The sequence below is a fragment of the Cottoperca gobio genome, chromosome 8 (genome assembly GCF_900634415.1).
Source record: "Cottoperca gobio chromosome 8, fCotGob3.1, whole genome shotgun sequence".
Classification (NCBI taxonomy): Eukaryota; Metazoa; Chordata; class Actinopteri; order Perciformes; family Bovichtidae; genus Cottoperca; species Cottoperca gobio.
The window spans coordinates 14,739,527-14,760,326 of record NC_041362.1 but is presented as its reverse complement, the minus strand read 5'-3'; the positions used below and the strand labels follow the sequence as shown (position 1 = coordinate 14,760,326).

General features: G+C 39.9%; 1 protein-coding gene across 4 annotated transcripts in view; it reads right to left on the bottom strand.

The window, feature by feature from the left end:
• Positions 1-20,800, bottom strand: part of prkcbb (protein kinase C, beta b) — a 104,173-nt gene that overhangs the window by 6,881 nt on the left and 76,492 nt on the right. Inside the window, exon 17 of one of the 4 annotated variants that reach the window (XR_003832633.1) lies at positions 17,731-19,984. Coding sequence is in view for 2 of the 4 variants with exons in the window: in XM_029437445.1 (XP_029293305.1) it covers positions 19,808-19,984 (177 nt within the window). In the remaining 2 variants the exon portion in view is untranslated. Of the gene's footprint in view, positions 1-5,351; positions 9,170-16,343; positions 19,985-20,800 lie in introns of those variants that run through there. The other 3 variants (XR_003832634.1, XM_029437447.1, XM_029437445.1) reach the window with 3 other exon arrangements.

The following is a 20,800-nucleotide window of genomic DNA, read 5'->3' as shown; positions in this document are numbered from 1 at the left end:
TAACCATAGTCAACATATAAAATCAAGTATACAAATCAAGAAACTATATATATAAATATAGTACAGAAAAAAGTTTCACTTGAAAATGCTAAAAATATCTACAATATATCTGAATTAAAAGGGAAGAGATGTGCAGTTTTTAGAAGTAGTAGTTTGTGCAGAAATGTGCACAATTGACAAAGGAATGTGGAAAGGTTCACAGGAGGAAGTATAAAAAGAATGCACTGTGCACTGTGTAGAAAAGCATAATGGGAAATGTAGTTTTAAATCACTGATGTGTCTTGCCCTTTCTCCCTCTGTCTTTGTCTCACTCTCTTTCCACAATTCTCACTTTCATCTCTCCTCTCCGTTATTGGCTGTACAACAGGAGGATGAGGAGAGGAAGACGGGATGGTTCTTATAGAGAGGAGGAGGAGGACTGCAGGGTTTCTGCTCAGTGAGCTGGAACCTTCTCACGCCTCTGGCCAGTGCTCAGAGACTGAGAGGAAGAGAAGGAGGAGGAGGAGGAGGAGGAGGAGGAGGAGGAGGAGGAGGGCAGGCAATACAAGAGGAAGAATTCAGAGGAAACGGAAAACCACAGAGAAATTAGAGAGTGAAAGATAAAATGTTTGGAGGAAGAGGGAGGAAGAGAGAGGAGGAGGTGAAAGATGACTGACAACACAATATACTGCAAAGTGAGTGAGCTGGATATATTCACAGTCAGAGGGGGGACATAAGACATTCATACACATGTGTTTTTAACATTAAAGAGTGAGTATTCATGTCTTTATATATGAATGCGTTTGTGAGGATCACAATGTGTATGTGTGTATAACAATGCATACCTTTGCCTATGCAAATGTATGTGTGTACAGGTATGTGTGTGCATCTGTGTCTATGTTTGTGTTTTTGTGTTTGTGTTTGTGTGTTTTACCAGATGTGAAAGACTCCAGGGCAGAGAGAGGACATATGGTGACGTGGCATGATTCTGGCGTGATGCTAATATGTCAAAGCTAGGATTTATGACTTGGACGTCCCCAGACACAGCCCGGGGAAATTCTCTACGAAAGCCTGTGTGTGCATATTGAAAGTGAGATATTTTCAGGTGTGTATTGCCTCATTAGGCAGAAAAACATTTTTTATGATATTTGACCAGATTTAAGTTCCAAAGATTTCAATTTCATCTCCATTTTTTAAAAGCATTTTGTTGAAGTTAAAGATTCTGTAGTAATATTATGTGTTTGTGTAAGAGAGAACACTTTGAGCAAGACACAAGGTCAGTGAACATGCGAAAGCCTTTCTAATGTGCGTGCATAATGAAAATGTGTGTAAGGGTGTTTTTATGTGTATGTGTGTGTGTTGGACACTGATTTGGCGAAGGACTGACAGTTAGATTGATTGATTAGGAGGGAGAGGAAGTGGAGAGTGAATGAAGGGGAGACACACAGAGAAAGAGATGTATCTTAATTGTGAAGGCACATGTCTGATGGTGTGAAAGTGTGTCTAATATGTTTGCCTAATGAAAATGTGTGTAGAGCTGCATGAGAGAGGGCGAGAGAAAGAGAGTAAAAGAGAGAGGAAGTGCACGAGAAAGAAAGATAGTGTGAAATAAATCCAATAAGCTCCTCCGTCATGCTCCCCTCTTGAGCGTTTTTAAGATCCACTGAATGAAATAAATAAGAGATTCTTTTGCTTTTTGTCAATTTCCCTTTTTCCTCTCCCTCCAGTGTGCTGCAGTGCCTCCATCTTCCCTTCATCCTTCTCTTCCCATCACCAACAGCAGCTAGCTTCTTTGTTAGCTAGTTAACCACAGCATCAGCACCCTTAAACATGGCAACCATTGATAACACATTTAATTGACTGCTAAACCCTGTCCCCAAACAGCAATTGTCCAATCAGAGCATAGCAACCGTAACATGTGACACGACAGGCCTGTCAAACTTTGGATTTCTCTGCATTTTGAAGCGGTTTACAAAGCGCTGTAGTTAGACACACGCTTATGGAGGTTATCAGCTCTTTGAAAGGCCGTTATCAGGGGTTATCAGCCTCATGGATTTGGGTTAGAAAGTAGCTTCATCATCTCTCAACATGTCGATCATCGATACAAATACAAAACGACGCCGATCTAATAATTTAGACTGGAGCAAAGTAGGAAGTCAGGTGTCGTAGTATAAAGAGCAAAGTAACAAAGTAAGAGCGTCAATAAACACAGGACTTGTCTCCTGTGTGAAACCAAAATTCAACATGTTGACTTATTTTAAGTTTCGTAACATAAAGTACATTCTTATTTTAACCCAAACCACAACCTTTTTCTCAACTGAAGACCCTGTCACACATATCCGCATGGCAGAAACGTATGCCGGCGCATACGAAATATCGGCAATACGTTGATATAAATTAAGGGTAAGTTGTGATCGTTTGAAGGACGCAGACGATACGCTGAACACGCCAGACATACGGCCCTGTCACACGGTTCCATATGGCAGAAGAGTATGCCGGTGTATATGAAAAGTAGCTTAAAATGTGTCAGAGTCCAAATACGTCCAACTTTTCCACAGCGGTGTTGTTGCTGACGTATACATAACGAATACATAACGAATTATTATACGTATGTCAAACCTATTGATAGCGTATGATTTACTTATTTAAAACGTATCAGAGCGTCTGGCCAACGCAGCTGGAAAAGTGCCATTTGGTTCACGTCATGCTGGAGAACGGCTAACATGCTGAACGCTAGCTGTACTGTAGAAACATGTTTAATAAGTCATTCCATCGTCAGGCATAATGTTAACATAGGGTAGGAATAGGGTATCCACTCGTTATCAATAAATTGGCTGTAGGGTTCACCGTCAGCCGACGTAGCCTATATCTAACGTACCTCTAACGTAGTCACGTACTGTATTTATGTAGGTAAATATTCACGTACGTAATTACGTACTATATTTACGTAGGTAAGTATTCACGTACGTATTCCGTATTCACGTATGTCTAACGTAACATAATTTATGTGTAACGTCTGCATATCTTATGACGCACACGTCGGGTACATCCGGTAATTTTGAACATGCTCAAAACATCAGCGTTCAACAATGCACCCCAGCGTAACACAGCGAACTCTAAACGAATACTACTTATACCGTACCTTATATCAACGTACACCAGCGTGTTGCCGATATTTTGTATACGCCATATTTTTGTATACGTTATGCATTTGTTGGCTATTCGTCTGATAAATTTTGTATAGGTAAGTGATACGATATCAATAGGTTAGACATGTGTATCTGTTTATTTAGACTCTGACAAATTTTCATATACGTCAGCATACGTTTCTGTCATACGGATATGTGTGACAGGCCAAGTCATTTTTTTTTACCTAAAATTTAAATAAGTTGATTTGTTTTAAATTCACGACGTCAACCACATTTTTAAACAATGTTTCACTTTCCCTTTCGCAACGTGCGAGTAACAGAAGTTTGCCCATTTTGCCTCAGTCTGAACCAACCAAAAACAGATAAGGGCCAGTCAATGGGCTGATAAGATTCCAAACGGATGAATAAGAGCAACACTTTGTAACGTTATATAAAGCAGTTTGGTGGGTGGTGTCTTTCTTTGTTAGCCTTTCGAAAACCAAAAACCCAAGAGCACAAGAGTGGATTAAAGAATGAGTGTATCTGCTCTAATGTAAGATGTTAGCAAGTTCAGCTCACTTCCTTACTGTTCTATAGTAAACATTACTAACATTACATAAAACCAGAGAAGGGTATATTGTTAGAGGCTCTGTCCTGCTCCTTTTTACACTCCCAAGCCAACGTTAACCCAAGATGTGTGACATACTGTATAGCCCCAGTCGTTTAGTAATTGTTTGTCTAATGATATCATGTATGCACCTCTTACAGGGTTCTTGTTTTTAAAACAGTCAGCGTTTTTATACTGCAGTACTAAGTGTGTCGGTAAGGAAGTACAACGGTTTATCTGTAGCCCGCTGTGTTCCTTTCTGTTAGCTCCTGTTTGTTCTTCTTTTCCCATCCTCATATTTGTTTTCAATTTCATCTCTCTCCATCTATTCCTCCTACGTAGCCCATACTCTCTGTGGCAGAAGATTGTGTTGATGTTGTCATTATGAGAAGTCTCAATATTATTATTATTATTATTATTATTATTATTATTATTATTATCACAGAGACATATAAATCACGCATGTCCTTATAGTATGTCTAGTATAGGTGTGTATGTGTGTGTTTGTGTAAATGTGAAACAGTGATGGCAGCTCTGCCAATTGAAAATGCATGATAATAAAGATTTATTCTGCTTTTGCTGTCAAGGCTGCACCATGTACAACACGTCATTAACAGGTACCCCATTAAACTCTATGCCTCAGGTAGCACACATACAGGTTTACTTTGTCTAATATGCAGGCTACCTACCACGGCCCCAAAAGAAAACCCCATGGCTTTTCTAATTGTTGGAGAACTTCTGAGAGTATTTTATTTGATGTTGTTGTGGTTTGATAATGTAAATATGAAGAATCAAATCATCTGGTTTCTACTAAATGTGGCCTGAAAATAACCAAATAATAGAAAAGGAGGCAGTGGCTGGCACCAGACTTACCCTACTTATAACCTACTTACACACATCTATATAAACACAACTAATTCTTCCTTAGATAATGTGTTATCACTTAATACACCTACTTCTTCTAGTAGGAGGTCGGAAATGTAAATCTGTCTGTCTGTCTCTCTCTCGCTCTCTCTCTCTATCTATCTACTATCACCCATTTTCACCCAAGTCAAGAGTTAGAGAGACATAACACTGGATTATAATGCTAAAGAAAACAACTGTTATGCTAATAATGTAAGTATCAAACCAGATGATCCATTAGCGTCGGTTAGTTTTGCAATTATCTGACATTTCCTCCTCACTACACCAGTAATGAATACCAGTAACTCTCTATGTATACATATATGAAAAGAAAAAAAGTCAAACCTACATTTTCAAAACACTGACAATTAAGTTTAGTATATCGTTCTGCAGTTATTTTTATGTTATAGTTATGTTACAGCTTGTGATGCTACAATGACTTCCTGTTTACATGATGGATTGCTTTTGACTAGACAGCGCTACAGATGTTTCCTAGCAACTGGAAGCAATGTTTTTCAAGTCGTGCAAGTTCAACAAATCCCTTGTTTGAAACTAACTAGTTACAAAGAATGTAGGAAAGACTTTACACGCAAAGTAACACTGGATTTATACAAAGCTGCTGTAGTAGAAGAGTAATACGGATGTTAACGTTCAGTTAGATGACAACACAAGAGGCACCAGCATCCGACTTAGTCAGTTGAAATTGACCATTTGACTGAAAACGAGACAATATGTGATCTTTCATCATGATTTATTATTCTACAATTGAAAACATCACAATACATACTTTCTTATGAGCAAACTCTCTCACAAAACACATTCTTACTTTTCTTTTGCAGTATCTTTGCTGATCTCTGCATGTAAAAATTATCTTCAGGTTATTGTTAAACTATTTGTTTTTTATCACGTAAGCTCGGCTGAAGTCAAAGCAGAATTATGATCAAGAGGCAAGCATGAAATTTAAATTTGACTAATAGCTCATCAGATTTCAAGTTTAATGTCAAGTAGACTTGGCAAGGCTACAGATTGCAAGACAAAAGGGAGAAGTATAAAGGGAATGGGATATGGAACAAATCAGGGATAATGAGAGGAGAATGCTAAAGAACGGATTAGAGATAAGAGGAAGTAAGAGAGAATAAAAAAAAAACAAGCGGGAAATGGATCTTGAAGAGAAGGGAGGAAAACGGTGGAGAGGGTGAGCCAAGAATAAAAAGAGCCTATAGAGAGGGGTAAAGGTCAAGAGAAAAGAAAATGAGGTAAGAAAAAGACAATCAGGAAGTTGAGTGCAAGAGGAAGAAGGAGGAGGAAAGGTCAGAAGAAAAAATAAAATGACAGACGGAAAGGCGTGATCAAAGAAAAGGTCGGAAACAAAGAAAGGAAAGAGGACGAGTTGGTACACTTTTAGGCCATTACTGTTCCACCCTGCAGAACCTATACAACTGTACAGATGGAAGGTTAAACACGTATTTATTTTTTATGTAAAATGCCATTTTTCAATTTTCTATTGCAACTCATATATAATTTTACCCATAAACACAAACTTCTCTATGCATAAATGTAATCATGGACATGGAAGACTCTTACCCCTTAAGACTTGAAAAATATGTACACATGTACAAATGAAGCAGAACACTTTCCCTTGTATAATATCTCATGAATAGGTAACAATGACATGAGACATACTGCTACCATAAATTAAGCGACATATACCCTATAAATGTCTAATTAAGTTATTACCACACACCAGTCCATCAAACAACACTTAGTATAGGATACATCCATATCATATGGAACAAGATATGAAAGAAAGAGAGAGATCATCACTTGCATGCATAGTAAAATTCTTCATAGTCCTGATGTGGGATTTCTAACACCATAACAAGTAACTGATGATTGTGTTACCGGTTCCTAAAACACTTAGAACGGAGCGTCAAATGTGAAAACAACCCCTGTTTATATATGTGATACTGTAGATGCTGTTTGGTCAGGTGCAGATAGAGGTTAGCTTCTATTTTCACCCCAAAAAAAGAGAAATTTCTTAAAAGATTTTAAAGACTTATATTAATTTGTACAGTACTTAACATATCTGAATTACATGCATGTACAGCTACACACTCGATTCCCACACACACACACACACACACACACACACACACACAGCTGTCCAGTGCTATTAAATGCTTCAGGGTCTACGACTCCCAACAGCAGATGTTAAGAGTAGGCGTGATTAACATTCGGAGATATTTAAACCCTTGACCTGAGCAATATCCAGCTCTACGCTCGAAAAAAGGCCAACACACAAGTTCTACTTTATATTATACAACATCTAACAAAATAACAGGACTGCAGAGTCAGATCCAGTGAGTCAGGAAGGATCCTGTGTCTATGTGTATGCTCATATATATATATATATACATATGTACAATATATGCATATGAGCTGTATATAGTATACATGAGGGTACTGTTTGTGCTGATTAAAGAAGGGAAACAACATTCTAGGCCTGTGTAACGGACCTACAGTATATGTCTTGTGTGCCTCCAGGAGCGAACATTTCACAGTCATTGTCCGCCTTGTTACGCTTCACCTAATAATTCCAACCCTCAGTCATGGATTGGACGGTATAGATGTGTGTGTGTGTGTGAGTGTGAGTGTGAGTGTGTACAGTACATGGAGCTAGTTGGCATTATAGCCAATGTAATGTGGCTTGAAGCTGGAAGGCAGATTTGTTGAATTTGAGCTGAATTTGAAATAATTGGCTTTATCCAGTGAAGCCTTATAAACCACACACACGCACGCACGCACACGCACACACACACACACACACACACACGCACATACACACGTTCATACATATATTTTAGCATATGGACATTTGTCAGAACATCACATGTTTATGCACACTCACACAGCACTAACACACACATGCACAGATGGGTGAGGAGAAGGAAGTGCAAAAATAAATAATTAAGAAAAGCAGCATTGCTCTTGTTATTATTGCTGTTTGTGAAAATCGCTCACTTGGGGGGTTGTCAAAGCAGCTTCTCATTCACTGTGTATGTGTGTATGTGTGCAATGCTCCACTAGTGACTGCCGCATTGCCAACCCTGTGACACCACGTCATGCCAGGCTCCCAGTGAGGCCTTGTCAGAAGTATGGATTAGAGCGATAACAAAATTAAATAAATAAATAACCAAGGGGAGACAACGCAGGGAATGGGGGGAAGGGAGAAAGGAGAAAGCCAGAGCCAAAGGAAGAAAAAGGACGAGAAGGACGAAAAGATTTGACAGGCTGTGAAGTTCGCTCATTAGGCATATTCCTCTGTGATGGCCCAGTGTGAGACACTCAGTCTGAGTGTGTGTCAGCACTTGCACAGCTCATGACAGTGCACAGGCTGGCTGAAACAGGCAACAGTGGTCAAGACACACAAATTGAACTGATACACAGCGCTACTCATGGTGCATGTTAAGATGGCTACCAGTGAAGGCAAAATCTTTGTACTTAGGCCTCTAGTTAAATGGCTGCAGAAGATACGATTGACCAGGGTGCATTTCCTGTTTGTTTTGGTTCCATCTCTCTATTTCCCCTTGTCAAAACGTAACATTATGATAGAAAAAGCATTTATCCATGTGTGGACAGGGGGCAAGACTCAAAATTAAGACAAAAATGACTGTGCATTGTTGAAATTTACTCCCACATATTCAAGACAATTCTCTTTTCAACATTACTCATGAATGGCAGCTATTTTAACTGCACCAGGCAAATCACACCACAGAGACTGAGACTGCTGCTTGTATCCATTCAGATTACTTTAACACGGGTTTATGTCATGCCACACTTCAGTGATTAGTTACTCTCCTTACATGGTTTGGTTTGAGATGTTGGGATTCCTTGTGAAAATAACTTAGGTTTGTTGTAGGATTTGAGCATAAACGGAGCAGAAAAACAAATGTTGTTCTTTTATTTGTGGCATACAATTAAAAAGAAAGGGGCCACTTGTTCAGTTGACAAGCCAGACTGGTGGGTTAGTGTGTATCTTGGCTGCTCATATCATTGTAATGCAATGTGTAAAGAATTGGTGACTTGTAGTCTATTGGAATCGATATTTCCCCCCCTAAATCTAGCATGTATTTTGTCCTGTATACAAAGCTCATTTGACACCTAGATCATTTTTGATACAATACTTCAAAATCTTTGGTATCCAGTCTTCTGTGCAAGTTTGTTGTTGTGATACCTTTCTTGTGCTGAAGTATTGGACAAACCCCAGAGTGGCCCTAAAAGAAATGCAGACATTTACTGAACATAGACAAAAATCAGTAGACTTTTAATGCATTTGCCTTCCAATCTGCTCTAAAATCTAATTTTCTACCAGTCCATCAGTTTGACCAATTGTGTGTTAATTTCCAGGAGCCACATATTCAGGGTTAGTGTAGGAGAAGCCGAGGAAGTCGTCCTGGTCCAGGTTCATGATGACAAGCTTGTCTGTAGGCGTCAAGTCCACCGGCATCTTGGTGAACTCCTTGTCAAAATTGCAGGTGTCCCGACGGTTCTTCTGCAGGTGGAGTTTATGAGATTATGAAGGAGGGAAGGTGTGATGGGAGGAAGAATTGAAGAGGAGGAGGGAAAACATGGTTGGAGGATAATGAGATGGATAAGGAGAAGAAGAGAAAGCATTACTGTTAGATACCTAGTACAATATCATCTGCATAAAAGCGCAACTCATCTTCGTTTGGACTCTTCTTTTGTTCATGTTAGAGGTTCATATTTTCAGATTGTTCAGTCACACAGTCTCGATACAGTTTCCATACAAAGACATTTATAGGCATGTGGATTTTTTTTTCTGAAACTGTATTATCGTCAAATTGTCTCATTGGGTAATATGACCGTGACTATCGTTAAAAGGAGCAGTTCAGCATTTTGGGAAATGCGCTCTATTGCTTTCTTGCTGGGAATTAGATGAGAGGATCAATACCACTCTCATATCTGTCTGTTTAATGTGAAGCTGGAGCAAGCAGCCTATTAGCTTAGCTTAGCATAAAGTCTTGAAACATGGAGAAACAGCAAGCCTAGAAGGTGCTGCTAGGTGGAGATCAAGACTAGCTGTTTCCCCCTCTTTCCTGTATTTAGTATGCTAACATAAGATAATCAGCTGCTGGCTGTAGGTTCATATATATCGTACAGACTTAGTAGTGGTATCAATCTTTACATCTACTCTCCTCAGGAAATTTCCAAAAATGTCAAACTATTCGATTAAGACAACTGGCTTTTGAAGTGTTGACGTCACTTTGGGCTAAAGTGTTTTAAACAAAAAGCAGATACAATACTTCTGTAAATATCTCATTGTATATTCAAAGATTCATCACAACCCAATCAAATCTCACCCAATTTGTAATAAACATGATGAATTAATAAAAAAAGGTAATTATACCGGTAGTCATTATTTCATTTGATGGAAAGGCAATCATTGCACACACCTGTTAATTGTTTGGTTTGTATCCAATCGTTTCTTAAAACAAATACTATCTCTATGTGGAAATGGTGTTTGCACCATCTGACAATGCAATAATCTGTGTGCTGTCAACACTACCATTCAGCATATTACACATATAATATAAAGCACATAGTGAATTTGAAGTGCTGTCCTCGATTCAGAATTTTATGTTACTTCCCTTTAGCCAATCTCTCCAGCTAGGCCTCACCAGCCAATGTCTTTTTATTTATTTATTAACATTATCTCTATAATGCTTTTATTGTATTGGATACTTTTCACAGCTCAACAATGAGCCTCCCCTTGTCCACTGTGACAGGTACAAGACAACAGCAGACATACCCCACCCTGACAAGCAAAAAGATGTACTCACAGCTGCCTGGATGTGCTAAGCAATGGAGTGGATCTTTAAAAGTGTTGCTTTTCTGGAGTTTCAACACTGAAACATAGGACAGTGGTGTATTCTGTCTGCCTGCAATGCTGCTGGTATGGACTTATATAGAAAATAAAAGGTGCAAACACAGCACCCTCTCTTTAGTCCTGTCTTTGCTGTGATGGTCCCTTTTGTTTATGCTATTTGTAGTCAGGACACACACTTGATAATGATTTGCTAATGTTAAGATGCTGCATGTAGCACCTGTATAAATGATGACAGATAAAAAGAAAATAATAGAGATACAAGGATATGATGAAACAAGAAGAGTCTACTACCTTGAATAAAATATAAGAAAAGTATCAAAATACAGAGTAGCGGCAGGCAACTCACTAGAAAGATCTCAAAACAGAGGAAAAACTAAACTAAAAATGAAATGTACAGATAAAGAGAGAGAGTGAGGAAAGGAAGTACAGGGGAGAGTCAACACTCAGATACAGGGATGAGAAAAAGATGCTAAGCGACTCGAACGAAGACAGGAAAAAGAGAGCGACTGGAGTACAAGCAACTGTGACTTTGTGTAGGAGGTGAAGGAAATATGTGTGTGTTGGTGTGTGTGTTGGTGTGTGTGCTTGTGTGTGTGTGTGTGTGTGTGTGTGTGTGTGTGTGTGTGTGTGTGTGTGTGTGTGGTAGTGGGGGGTTACTCTGGGGCAGGGCATTGTTGATGCTTGGATCAGTTGGTGGATGGACAGTGGAAAGAAAAGAGTGAGCTGGGTGTTAAAGATGGAGGAGTGTATGTCAGTGAGTGGGGGAGGGGAAAGTTAGATGCGGTTAAAGAGAACGGCTGCCATTTGATACACTGACACTGACATACTCATACTGTTGGTAAATTAATTATTATTGGGGCTGCCCATACTATATGCACTCATAGGGCTGTACGGCTCTGTATCAGAGCAAACAGCAAAGGACAGATAGCATTCACATATCACTGTGTGGCATATATGGCCTGTAGGATGTTGAGTAAGGAGAAACACAGACTGTATGTGTGTGTATGTGCGGACCAGAATTGGTTAGGGGCATCCATATACTCTTCAAACCCAGGGCACGTGCTGATTTGTGATACCTGTCAACCAATTTAGTTTGTGTGTATAAGAAGTAAAGGTAATTTTGCATCATACTGGTAAAAAGATTTTAAAAGTACAATTTGGAGCACAAACATTCTGCACTTTGAGCATTTATTTATCTATTTGTTACTTTGAAGGTCTTTGTCTGAGCTACTCTTTTGCATTTCCTGTCCTTTTTTGTTTGAATGTTTTATCACTAGAAGGATATTCTTAGCCGTGCTTGCCACAACCAAGACTCCTCTTGCAGATTTATACAACACTAATTATTATTGTGTGTGGATTATTACATGTGGGACAAATGATTGTGAGCAGATTAAGTCCTTCAAAACAAAAGCGGTACATTTTTCACCAAAAGTCTGTGCAAAAAAGAATATGAGCACAGATAGTTAGATAGAATCATGAAGTAAAGTGGGATGAAGAGAGCAGCAGAGAGGGAGAGAATGAAAAGGATCAAATAAAAGCTGGCCACATAAATATTCATATCACTGAGTAGCGGTCACAGAAAAAAACACACAAGGGGCGATCTCAGAAAATCCACAACCACGAATACATCCACAGAGTCTGAGCCTCTAACACCATGAGCGTTTCACAAACACAAATAGCTGAAGCCACAGTCTAACTCACGTCACGAGGAAGAGGAAGGAAAGAAGTGATGAGAGAAAGAGACAGGACTGAAGAAGAGGAGAATCTAGCAAAGGAGATGTTGACTATAATGTTGGTCGATACAAGCTTGCCTGTTTCTGCTTTTTGATGAGAGCGAGGCAGAGGAAGGCGGGGTCAGAAACAACAACGAGAGAGACAGAGAGGGACAGGAGAGCTTTCAAGATCACAGGAACCACAAACCAATGTTGCATCTCCTACCTTCATCTGCCAACTCCCCCATCGCCTGAGAGGAGCTCCCTCCATCCACAGGGACACCCCTGCCACAGCTGGCCCAGATCCACATCACGTTCCTGGGCATGATATCCACTATGAACGGCTCTTCTCAAGAGAGTCCTGGTACAACACTCAAATGGACGTGATGTATTTATGTGCAAATTATATTTCAGAAATGTTGTTTTGTTAACTCTAGTTTTATTTACCATTTTCAACACTACTGTCAGTGCAAAATCCTGCTGTGCAGCCAAACGTCATTCCAATCCACAGAACTTTGTTTTAAACTGTAAGTGGTCCAAAGTTTCCAAAGACACCAAATGCACAAGATGTTTACATTATTGTCATTTGAAAAAAAACATAGTCTTGGGTTTGAATGTGTCACTCAATGTAAACATTATACAGAAGCTGATAAGCTGAATAAGGGAATAGGGAATAAGATGATTTTTTGTAAACCCGCTAAAAGGGAAAATCGTGGATACTGGGCTCAATAAATACATGCGACTGTGACTTTTGAAAGACTCTGTGCGCGCACGCACACACACACACACACACACACACACACACACACACACACACACACACACACACACACACACACACGTGTGGATGATTATACTTGAAGGTGTGTGGAGATAGGCCTATACTGGATTTATTAGGGTAGAATGAAATAACTGGTCTGGTGTTACATTTCTCCTCATTATGTTTATAATAATACTAAGATTACTAGCTCTGCAATGCAAGAACAATGCTGCTTCATCAATGAGTGAGGATGCTGACTTCACCTCCCCACTCAATCCTACACACTGCTTCTTTAATTAGCTAGCGAGCTACAGCTGGCGAAATCTGTTTGCAAAAATGGTCCTTTCAGCTGACAGTATTGACGGTAGCTAGCTAGAAATCAAGGACCTATTTTTAAAAAATAAAATGATACATTGAGTTGAGTGGTGAATTAACTATTGTTACCAGGCATGACAGGCATAGCAACATTAACTACAGGGGGTGGGGGCGGGCCTTAGCAAAGGGTCAGTTAAAATCACCATCACTATAATACTGATGGATGCATCTATCAGTACGGTTTGAGTACATCAATCCCATATATGCTTTCATTTTCATATCCAGAAGGAACATTCTAGGAAATCTTTCTTATCCATGTCAGTACTCACTATTGCTGATTGATATACTGTCAAACTAAATGTCACTCAACGTATGATTTGCAGTGAAGGCACTCTGACTGGAAATCATAATCATGTGTACGGATGTGAATGCATGCGTTTCCAAAACCTTGTATATCCACTATGTACACTGATGAAGATCGTGCATGTGGTTATTTACCAAAAACACACATGTAAACTCTCTCTCTCTCTCTCACACACACACACACACACACACACACAGCTGCCAGCCATGTAGGCCAGCTCATAATGTGTTCCATCTCAACACGCTTCAATTGCAGTTAATGCTGTGAGGCAGAGAGATAGAGATATGGAGAGAAAAAAAAGAGAAAGAGATGCAGCAAAGGACAGGGAGTGAGATAAATATCAGTGGCCCTTGGTATAGATGTATAGATAGAAAGCTTGGAACATACAGCAGCATCACGGTAAACACACACACTTGTTTTTCAAGTCGATGTGTTCCAGAGGCAGTGGTTTTAATAGAGAAGCTCTTTGATTTAGTCTCTTTACACCTCCTTTCCTTCTTCCTCTCCTCCTCTCTTTCTGCCTTCCTGCCTCACTCCCCTCCACCTCTCTCTCTCTCTCTCTCTCTCTCACCCCATCTCTTTTCAGTAACGAGAGGATTAGCGGGAGACGAGCCTATGTCAGCTGAGGATGCGGGGAGAGTGGGAGGCACAGAGGATGCGGGGAGGTGAAGAGGAGAGGAGGGTGAATGAAAGGCGGTATCGAACGCTGACCTGTTTTGGGCTGATAAGCGCATGCTGCTTTGTGCTGAAGCCACTGGCTTTAATTTGGGGGCCGCAACATTTGGAATTAATTATCACACACACTCCAGCACTGCTGCGGCTTACTGTGTACATGGCTATTACATCCACTCCAATACAAACTTTATACAGCTTATGTGCTGGAACTTACTGTTACACAGGAGTTTGTATTGCTGTTATGATAAATTTACATAAAATACAGCCACACCACAATGTTAGTATACAGCTAACAAAGAGGAATGTGGGGTATGCCTCGTGTGAAGAACTGTATGGGCAACAAAGCAACAGGAAGCCGTTAGTTTTCAACACGAAAATATAAAGAGCAGCAGGTCAATTGTATTAGCTACAAGTGTAAGTTAAAAGCAGTAACCAGGGAAATGTACTTTACTGAAGATAATTATTTCGACATTGAAGGTTGACGTGAAAGGTACTCTTCAGCCGTTTGCCGAGAATGAATCATTTATCTATCGTGTGACAGTACTGTATATCGATCCAGGATGTTCTTTTAGCTTGCCTGCTAATCAGCCGGCTAATTAAAAGTTCATCAACCTCATCACTTCACAGGAACAATTATCTGCTCAATAAAATGAAAATGACAGAAAAGCTAAAAACTCAACAAAAATGCGAGTAAGCAGATTTTCCAAAACATAATCCTTCAGCTTGTTACATGGCTGAGGCAAACAACACATGAAACAACCTAGAGGTCAACATTTGTTTGGGTGTTTGGTTGATAAGAAAGTGTGACGTCTAGACTAGAAAGCAACATTACATTACAACACAGGGCTGACTCATTGTGTAGAGTATATTCAGAGTCCTGCCTGGGTTAAAACATTGACTGTATATAGGAAGTGGACATAGTCACAATGACATCACCCATTGGTTTGCACCCTTTTGAAGCCTCGCGTGTGGCATTTTGGTTTTTGGGAGCCAGACGTGACCATATTTGGACGAGATGGTGGAACTGGCGAGGAGCAAGGCCAGGTACTGTTAGCATAACAAACGCTAAGCTACCAGCAAACGCAGGCTTTAGCTTGCTCAGCAAGGTGCATGCCTGATTAAGACACAGACAAGGTTTGTCAAAAAATGGCAAAGTCTGCAACCGAGAATCCTATTAATTCTTCTGACAAACACTAAAACAGTTTTAAAACCATCTTAGCCAGAAGTCACACATGCCTCGACAATCCTCCCTAATGTAAAGAACTTCATCATCATCTCATCTCAACAGGTTTGACTAACTAAAGTTAAACCTCACTGGCATAGTTTTTTCTTTGCCATCAATTGGATTTTGAACATCACCAGTCCAGTGATCACAGACAAAAGCATTCCCAGTGGATGATTGGTGTGTTGTAGACACTGTTTTCCATTGTTAGTTTCTGTCGATAGTTGTAAACATTATATTAGGAATAGTAAATGGTGCAAGATCCAGTAACCCCTATTAAAAGTCAATGTGCTGCTAGTCAGAGCAGCAGCAGCTGCGACTACAGTGGATTGCGAGCAGCTTTAGAGGCGGCGTGAAGCGGCTGAGTGGCTCAGCAGGGCTGTGTGTATGTAGGCCGTGTTCTGCATGTTATTTCCTTGAAGTCATCAGACCTACGCTATCCCATCAGGGAAAGGCTCTTATGATAAGTGGCAGCCATGAAATATGCACAGCCTGTCGTAGCCGCCTGCCCCGCTTCACAGAGCCTCGCTTTGCTTCCTTGTCCCCTCCCTTCCTCCTTTCTACTGTCCCTTCTTACTACCTCTTCCTCTCTCCTCCCGTCATTGTTGAATTGCTTCCCTTTTCTTGTGTTTCACCTCTTTTCATTCCTCTCTTTCTCCGTCCTACTCTAATCTTTCTGCTTACCTCTTCACTCACGACAGCCATTTAAAAAAAAGAAAATCACATCAAGATGTACACAATTCATATAAACACAAAAACAACAGCAAACATCCCCTAACACACATTTAATCTTTTTATTTTAGGTATGCCTGTTATTCCTGGAAAACAAACAAACAAACAAAATAATTTTGGCACATGGAGAGCATTGTGAGAAGCATTTTTTTCACGTCTTTTGAAGCAATGCACACACAGAAAACATTATTAACGCTAATATGTTAAATGTATATAAATCCTAACTAATAAAAAGGTAAAGCATTTTTCATGCAGAGTCCATTTTGCTTCTCCTTCAGCAGGAAGAAATCGTAGAAACAAAAACACAAAACCTGAAGTAAGACTTCTCTCGTCCTTTACAATACTGACCACATGGTGTAAATATCAACATTTGACACAGTTATATATGTTTATGTATAAGTTTATATAGTTATTTGATGTTGTTATCATACAGGAAACACTGACTTTTTAGCTTTGTGTCGTCAAGTCATAAAAACACATTTAATTTCAGACTCATAATCGTGGACGAAATGTGAAAGCGCTAAAGCTGCTCTACTGCGCTGAACTCCTCAGCAGTTTAAAGTTTGAGACTAGAGCTAACAGACAGGACAAACTTGTTAGTTAAGACTGTCCCTAAACCAGTAACTCCCCCCCCACCCATTAACCCAATCAAAAAGTCAAATTACTTCACGGAAACAGATCTCAATGCCACCAAAAAACATAATGCAAACATGCATTCATGCATACAGATCACTGATCTCAGCTAAAGGAGAAATTGGAAATCCTCACTGCATGACTTTCGAGTCTGAATTCTTGTCATTCCTAAAGGGATCAGGTTTGTGCTAACCCTTTACCCTCTGGCCCCCATTTTTTTAATGACATTTTGTGCTGGCCAATGTTTTACAATGTTTCTGAGAGATATTTAAGGCCTAAGCCAAATTATAGTCAAACTGTCATGTAAGTTGCAACAAATATTTTAGAAACCTCTTTCGAAACAATAATTTTATTCTCATCATCATAGATGCATTGATCCCTCATTAATAGTCATGCTTGTGGAAACTACAGAGACTCCGCGCCTGTTAGCATGACAGATAATCGTTGCATGATGCTGTAGCATTATTCTTCTTCACCTGCAGATACTGTAAAACTTCATGCCACTGATAAACACCAGTGAACCTGCAGAAAAAAACTCACCTGATGTCCCTCTGTGATGAAGAGGTGTGTGATATGAGGAAGCACTTCAGCTACTTCTACACAATGTCGGCTGCACTGAAGTGATCTTTCTCTCAGGCCGCATAAATATGCCCAGCTATAAGCTTCATAACCTCACAGCCTCTTGCATGTGAATTAATTACAGTCCTAACCTGAGCCTTCTGAAGGTTGGTTCATTACCAATTCTGCCTTCCTGTCAACACGATTATTGCTAGCTAGGGAAAACAAGACCACACACACACACACACACACACACACACACACACACACACACACACACACACACACACACACACACCTGCTTCAGAAGGCCTAGCTTTAACCTGTGTCCTCATTTGCTGCTGCTGTAGTTGGGATGGAGATTCTTATTGTGCATGCAGATGGATACTTGTTAAAATAAACAATCACAGTGAGTCCTTTCCCACGTAACCTACAAACTAGATCAGAAAAGTAGAGCTGCATGACATATTGGTCCGCTGTTTGAGTTCCAGCTAGTGGTCTTTTTTCTACCCCAGAAACCTTTCCCAGGCCAAGGACATTTTTGAGATTCTAGTACTGAGGTGGTGCTTTCCAGGAACTACCAAGGTGTAATTTGCAGTACTGAACGTAAACGATGATTCAAACACAAGGTTTACTGTAAGACACTAACTTGTACACAGCTTGCGTTAAGACAATTTTTTGTCCAGTATCATTATTCTCTCGCTGACATTGAAATATTATTTGCTAGTTGTTTCAGTTTTCAGTAGGCTTCTTCTGCTACTTGTGGAGCCGCTGGTTGGAAGTAAAGTGGATCATACCAACACTGCTTGATATAAGGGGGGTGCACACATTCACCATACAAACAAATGTAAACGCAAGGCCAGGCAAGGCGCTGGGAAGGCAGGCATTGATACACGTACAAAAATGCAACACGTAATTGTGCGTTTTCATACTCAGTGCTCGTTCGCATACATAAAATATTAATTTGCACACACATATGCTGTAAACAAACGCCCAGGTATCGGAATCATGCTTTTGTAAAACACAAAGGAACCAACTGCTCGTCTCTTTCATTGCTTATATACTAGATAACAGAAAATGAGTATAAGAAGTAGTATTATCTATCCATTGAACTGACTAAAAGCCTATATAAAGACTCCATTTCCCAACAGCATTTTACCAACATGATCCCAGTGCTGAACAACAAATAAGACGCATAGAAAATAAGATAGTTGTGATCTTTTGTGGCACAAATCTTCTACTGTCTCATTGAGTAAAATCATACACCAAATATGTTTTTTAAATATATATTTTGCCAGCAGAATGGCAGCAGAGTGGTGCAGAGATAAGATGCTAAAATGCAGCTGGGAGACAAAGTCCAGGGCTATTTTTGATATAGAAACTCATGCACAAGTATGTGAAGCATTCCAGTTCTAGCTAAGATTAGGATAAACATACAGACGCTGTTATTATTACACATTGAATAAAAGCACACCAGAAGTACTGGCTAAATTCAGAATGCGTCGAAATAGTTGAGGAATGAGTAAAAGAAAAGTTAAATCACAATTTCCACCCCAAAAATGTAATAACATGGAATGCTGAAGCTATGTTACATGGGAATTGTGCTGTTGTGTATTTGTGTGTGCTGCAGGAATCATGACCTGACTACTAATCTGTAGTTAGGTTATACATTTACTGCATTTGTGACGATGCAAAATATTTTCTAAGAATCATTTTTGCCCCTCAATGTAACCTTTGATTTTAAGATCTTTTAAATGCCATTCATTTCTAATCCTTATTCTGACGAGGACTGGCAAATTAAACACACTTTGTTCACACTGTGAGTAACAAGTTGATCCAACAAGCTTGTGGTGAATCACCCTTCCAAGCATCTTGTTTCTTACAAACGCAGCTTGGAGAAAGTCAATGACTCACATTTTGATAAGTCGTAACATTTTGATATACAGGACAGCATACAGAAACATAGTAGCGAATTATCTCAATTTCTTAGTTTAAATCATATTTTTTGGAGCTGCGCTAGAGTGCAAAATGCATTCAGGCCACCCTATGCTGCCCAGAAGAGGCCAACACATCGACCAGGTTGCAGCAGTGTGAACAACAAATGTGCGTATACGTGTTATTGTGTGTACAGTCTGTGGATCAGTTCAAGTCTTCTTGGTTCCTGTAACAGCACAAATATTTTCCAGGATATTTAAAGTTATGTTTGGGTGTGTGTATGTTCCAGGGTACACAGGATTGAGACGGGGGGAAATGATTATGTATATGTTTGTGTGTATGTGTGTGTATCCATGTGTCAGTGCATGAGCTGAAATCAAGCCTGCTCGGCGGCAGGTGTGGTAACATCAGCTCCTGGGAACTCTGGGTTGATAAAGGAGAATCCCTGGAACTCGTCCTGGTCCAGGTTCTGAATCACTTCCTCATCGGGAGGGGTCAGCACCGGCGGGTGGCGTGTGAAAAAACGATCAAAGTTCTCGGCATCCCGTCCACACTGTTGAGGAGGGTGGGGGAGAGATGAGTACAGGGGGAGGGGTGGATTGGGAAGGGGAGGAGTGGGGATGGAGAGGAATGGATGGATTGGGGGGGGGGGGGGGAGAAGGAGAGGAAAACAAAAGAAGGCGAATGGTGGGTTGAACCAGGGTGTGAGATGACATTACTTGAACATGGTTTCAAATATCAAAACAAGGTGCCGGTACTTGGGGTGAGCTTGATTCAACTCTCCATGTGGCTATAAAAGGTAATTTGTTATTACCTTCAAAGTGATACACAAATACCACTCTCAGGAGAGGATAAATCAAGCACGCCTCAGGCATATGCTTTCCTTTTTCAAATATTTAAAACATATTCAACTCCAATTTTAAACAGAACGGGGTCACTGAAGTCTCAAATGTCCTGTGGCAGTGCACTACATTGGATCGGCCGTAAAAAAAGTGTAACGCACGGAGCTCAAACTTTTTGGTAACGAGCATTTAACTCAAATCCGCATCCCTCGGCTGTAAGTAAATAGCCAAAAACTTTTTTTCTTGGTATTTCAACCAGATTCTTTGGTTGGATTTTAATTAGAATAGTGGAACAAGAAAAGGCTCACAGCCATGAGATTATGGTGATCATGGTGTAATTGTGGGTTAATTATATGCTGCAGCTGTGGAGACATGCTGAGATATGATAAACCAAATCATACAACCAGTATGCAAAAGATCACTGGGAATAACTTAGAATCTATTTAGATATTTGCTCAGAAGATGCACAATTTGAAAACATATTTCATTGGCTTACAAGATATTCCATATATGGCACTTAATCATAT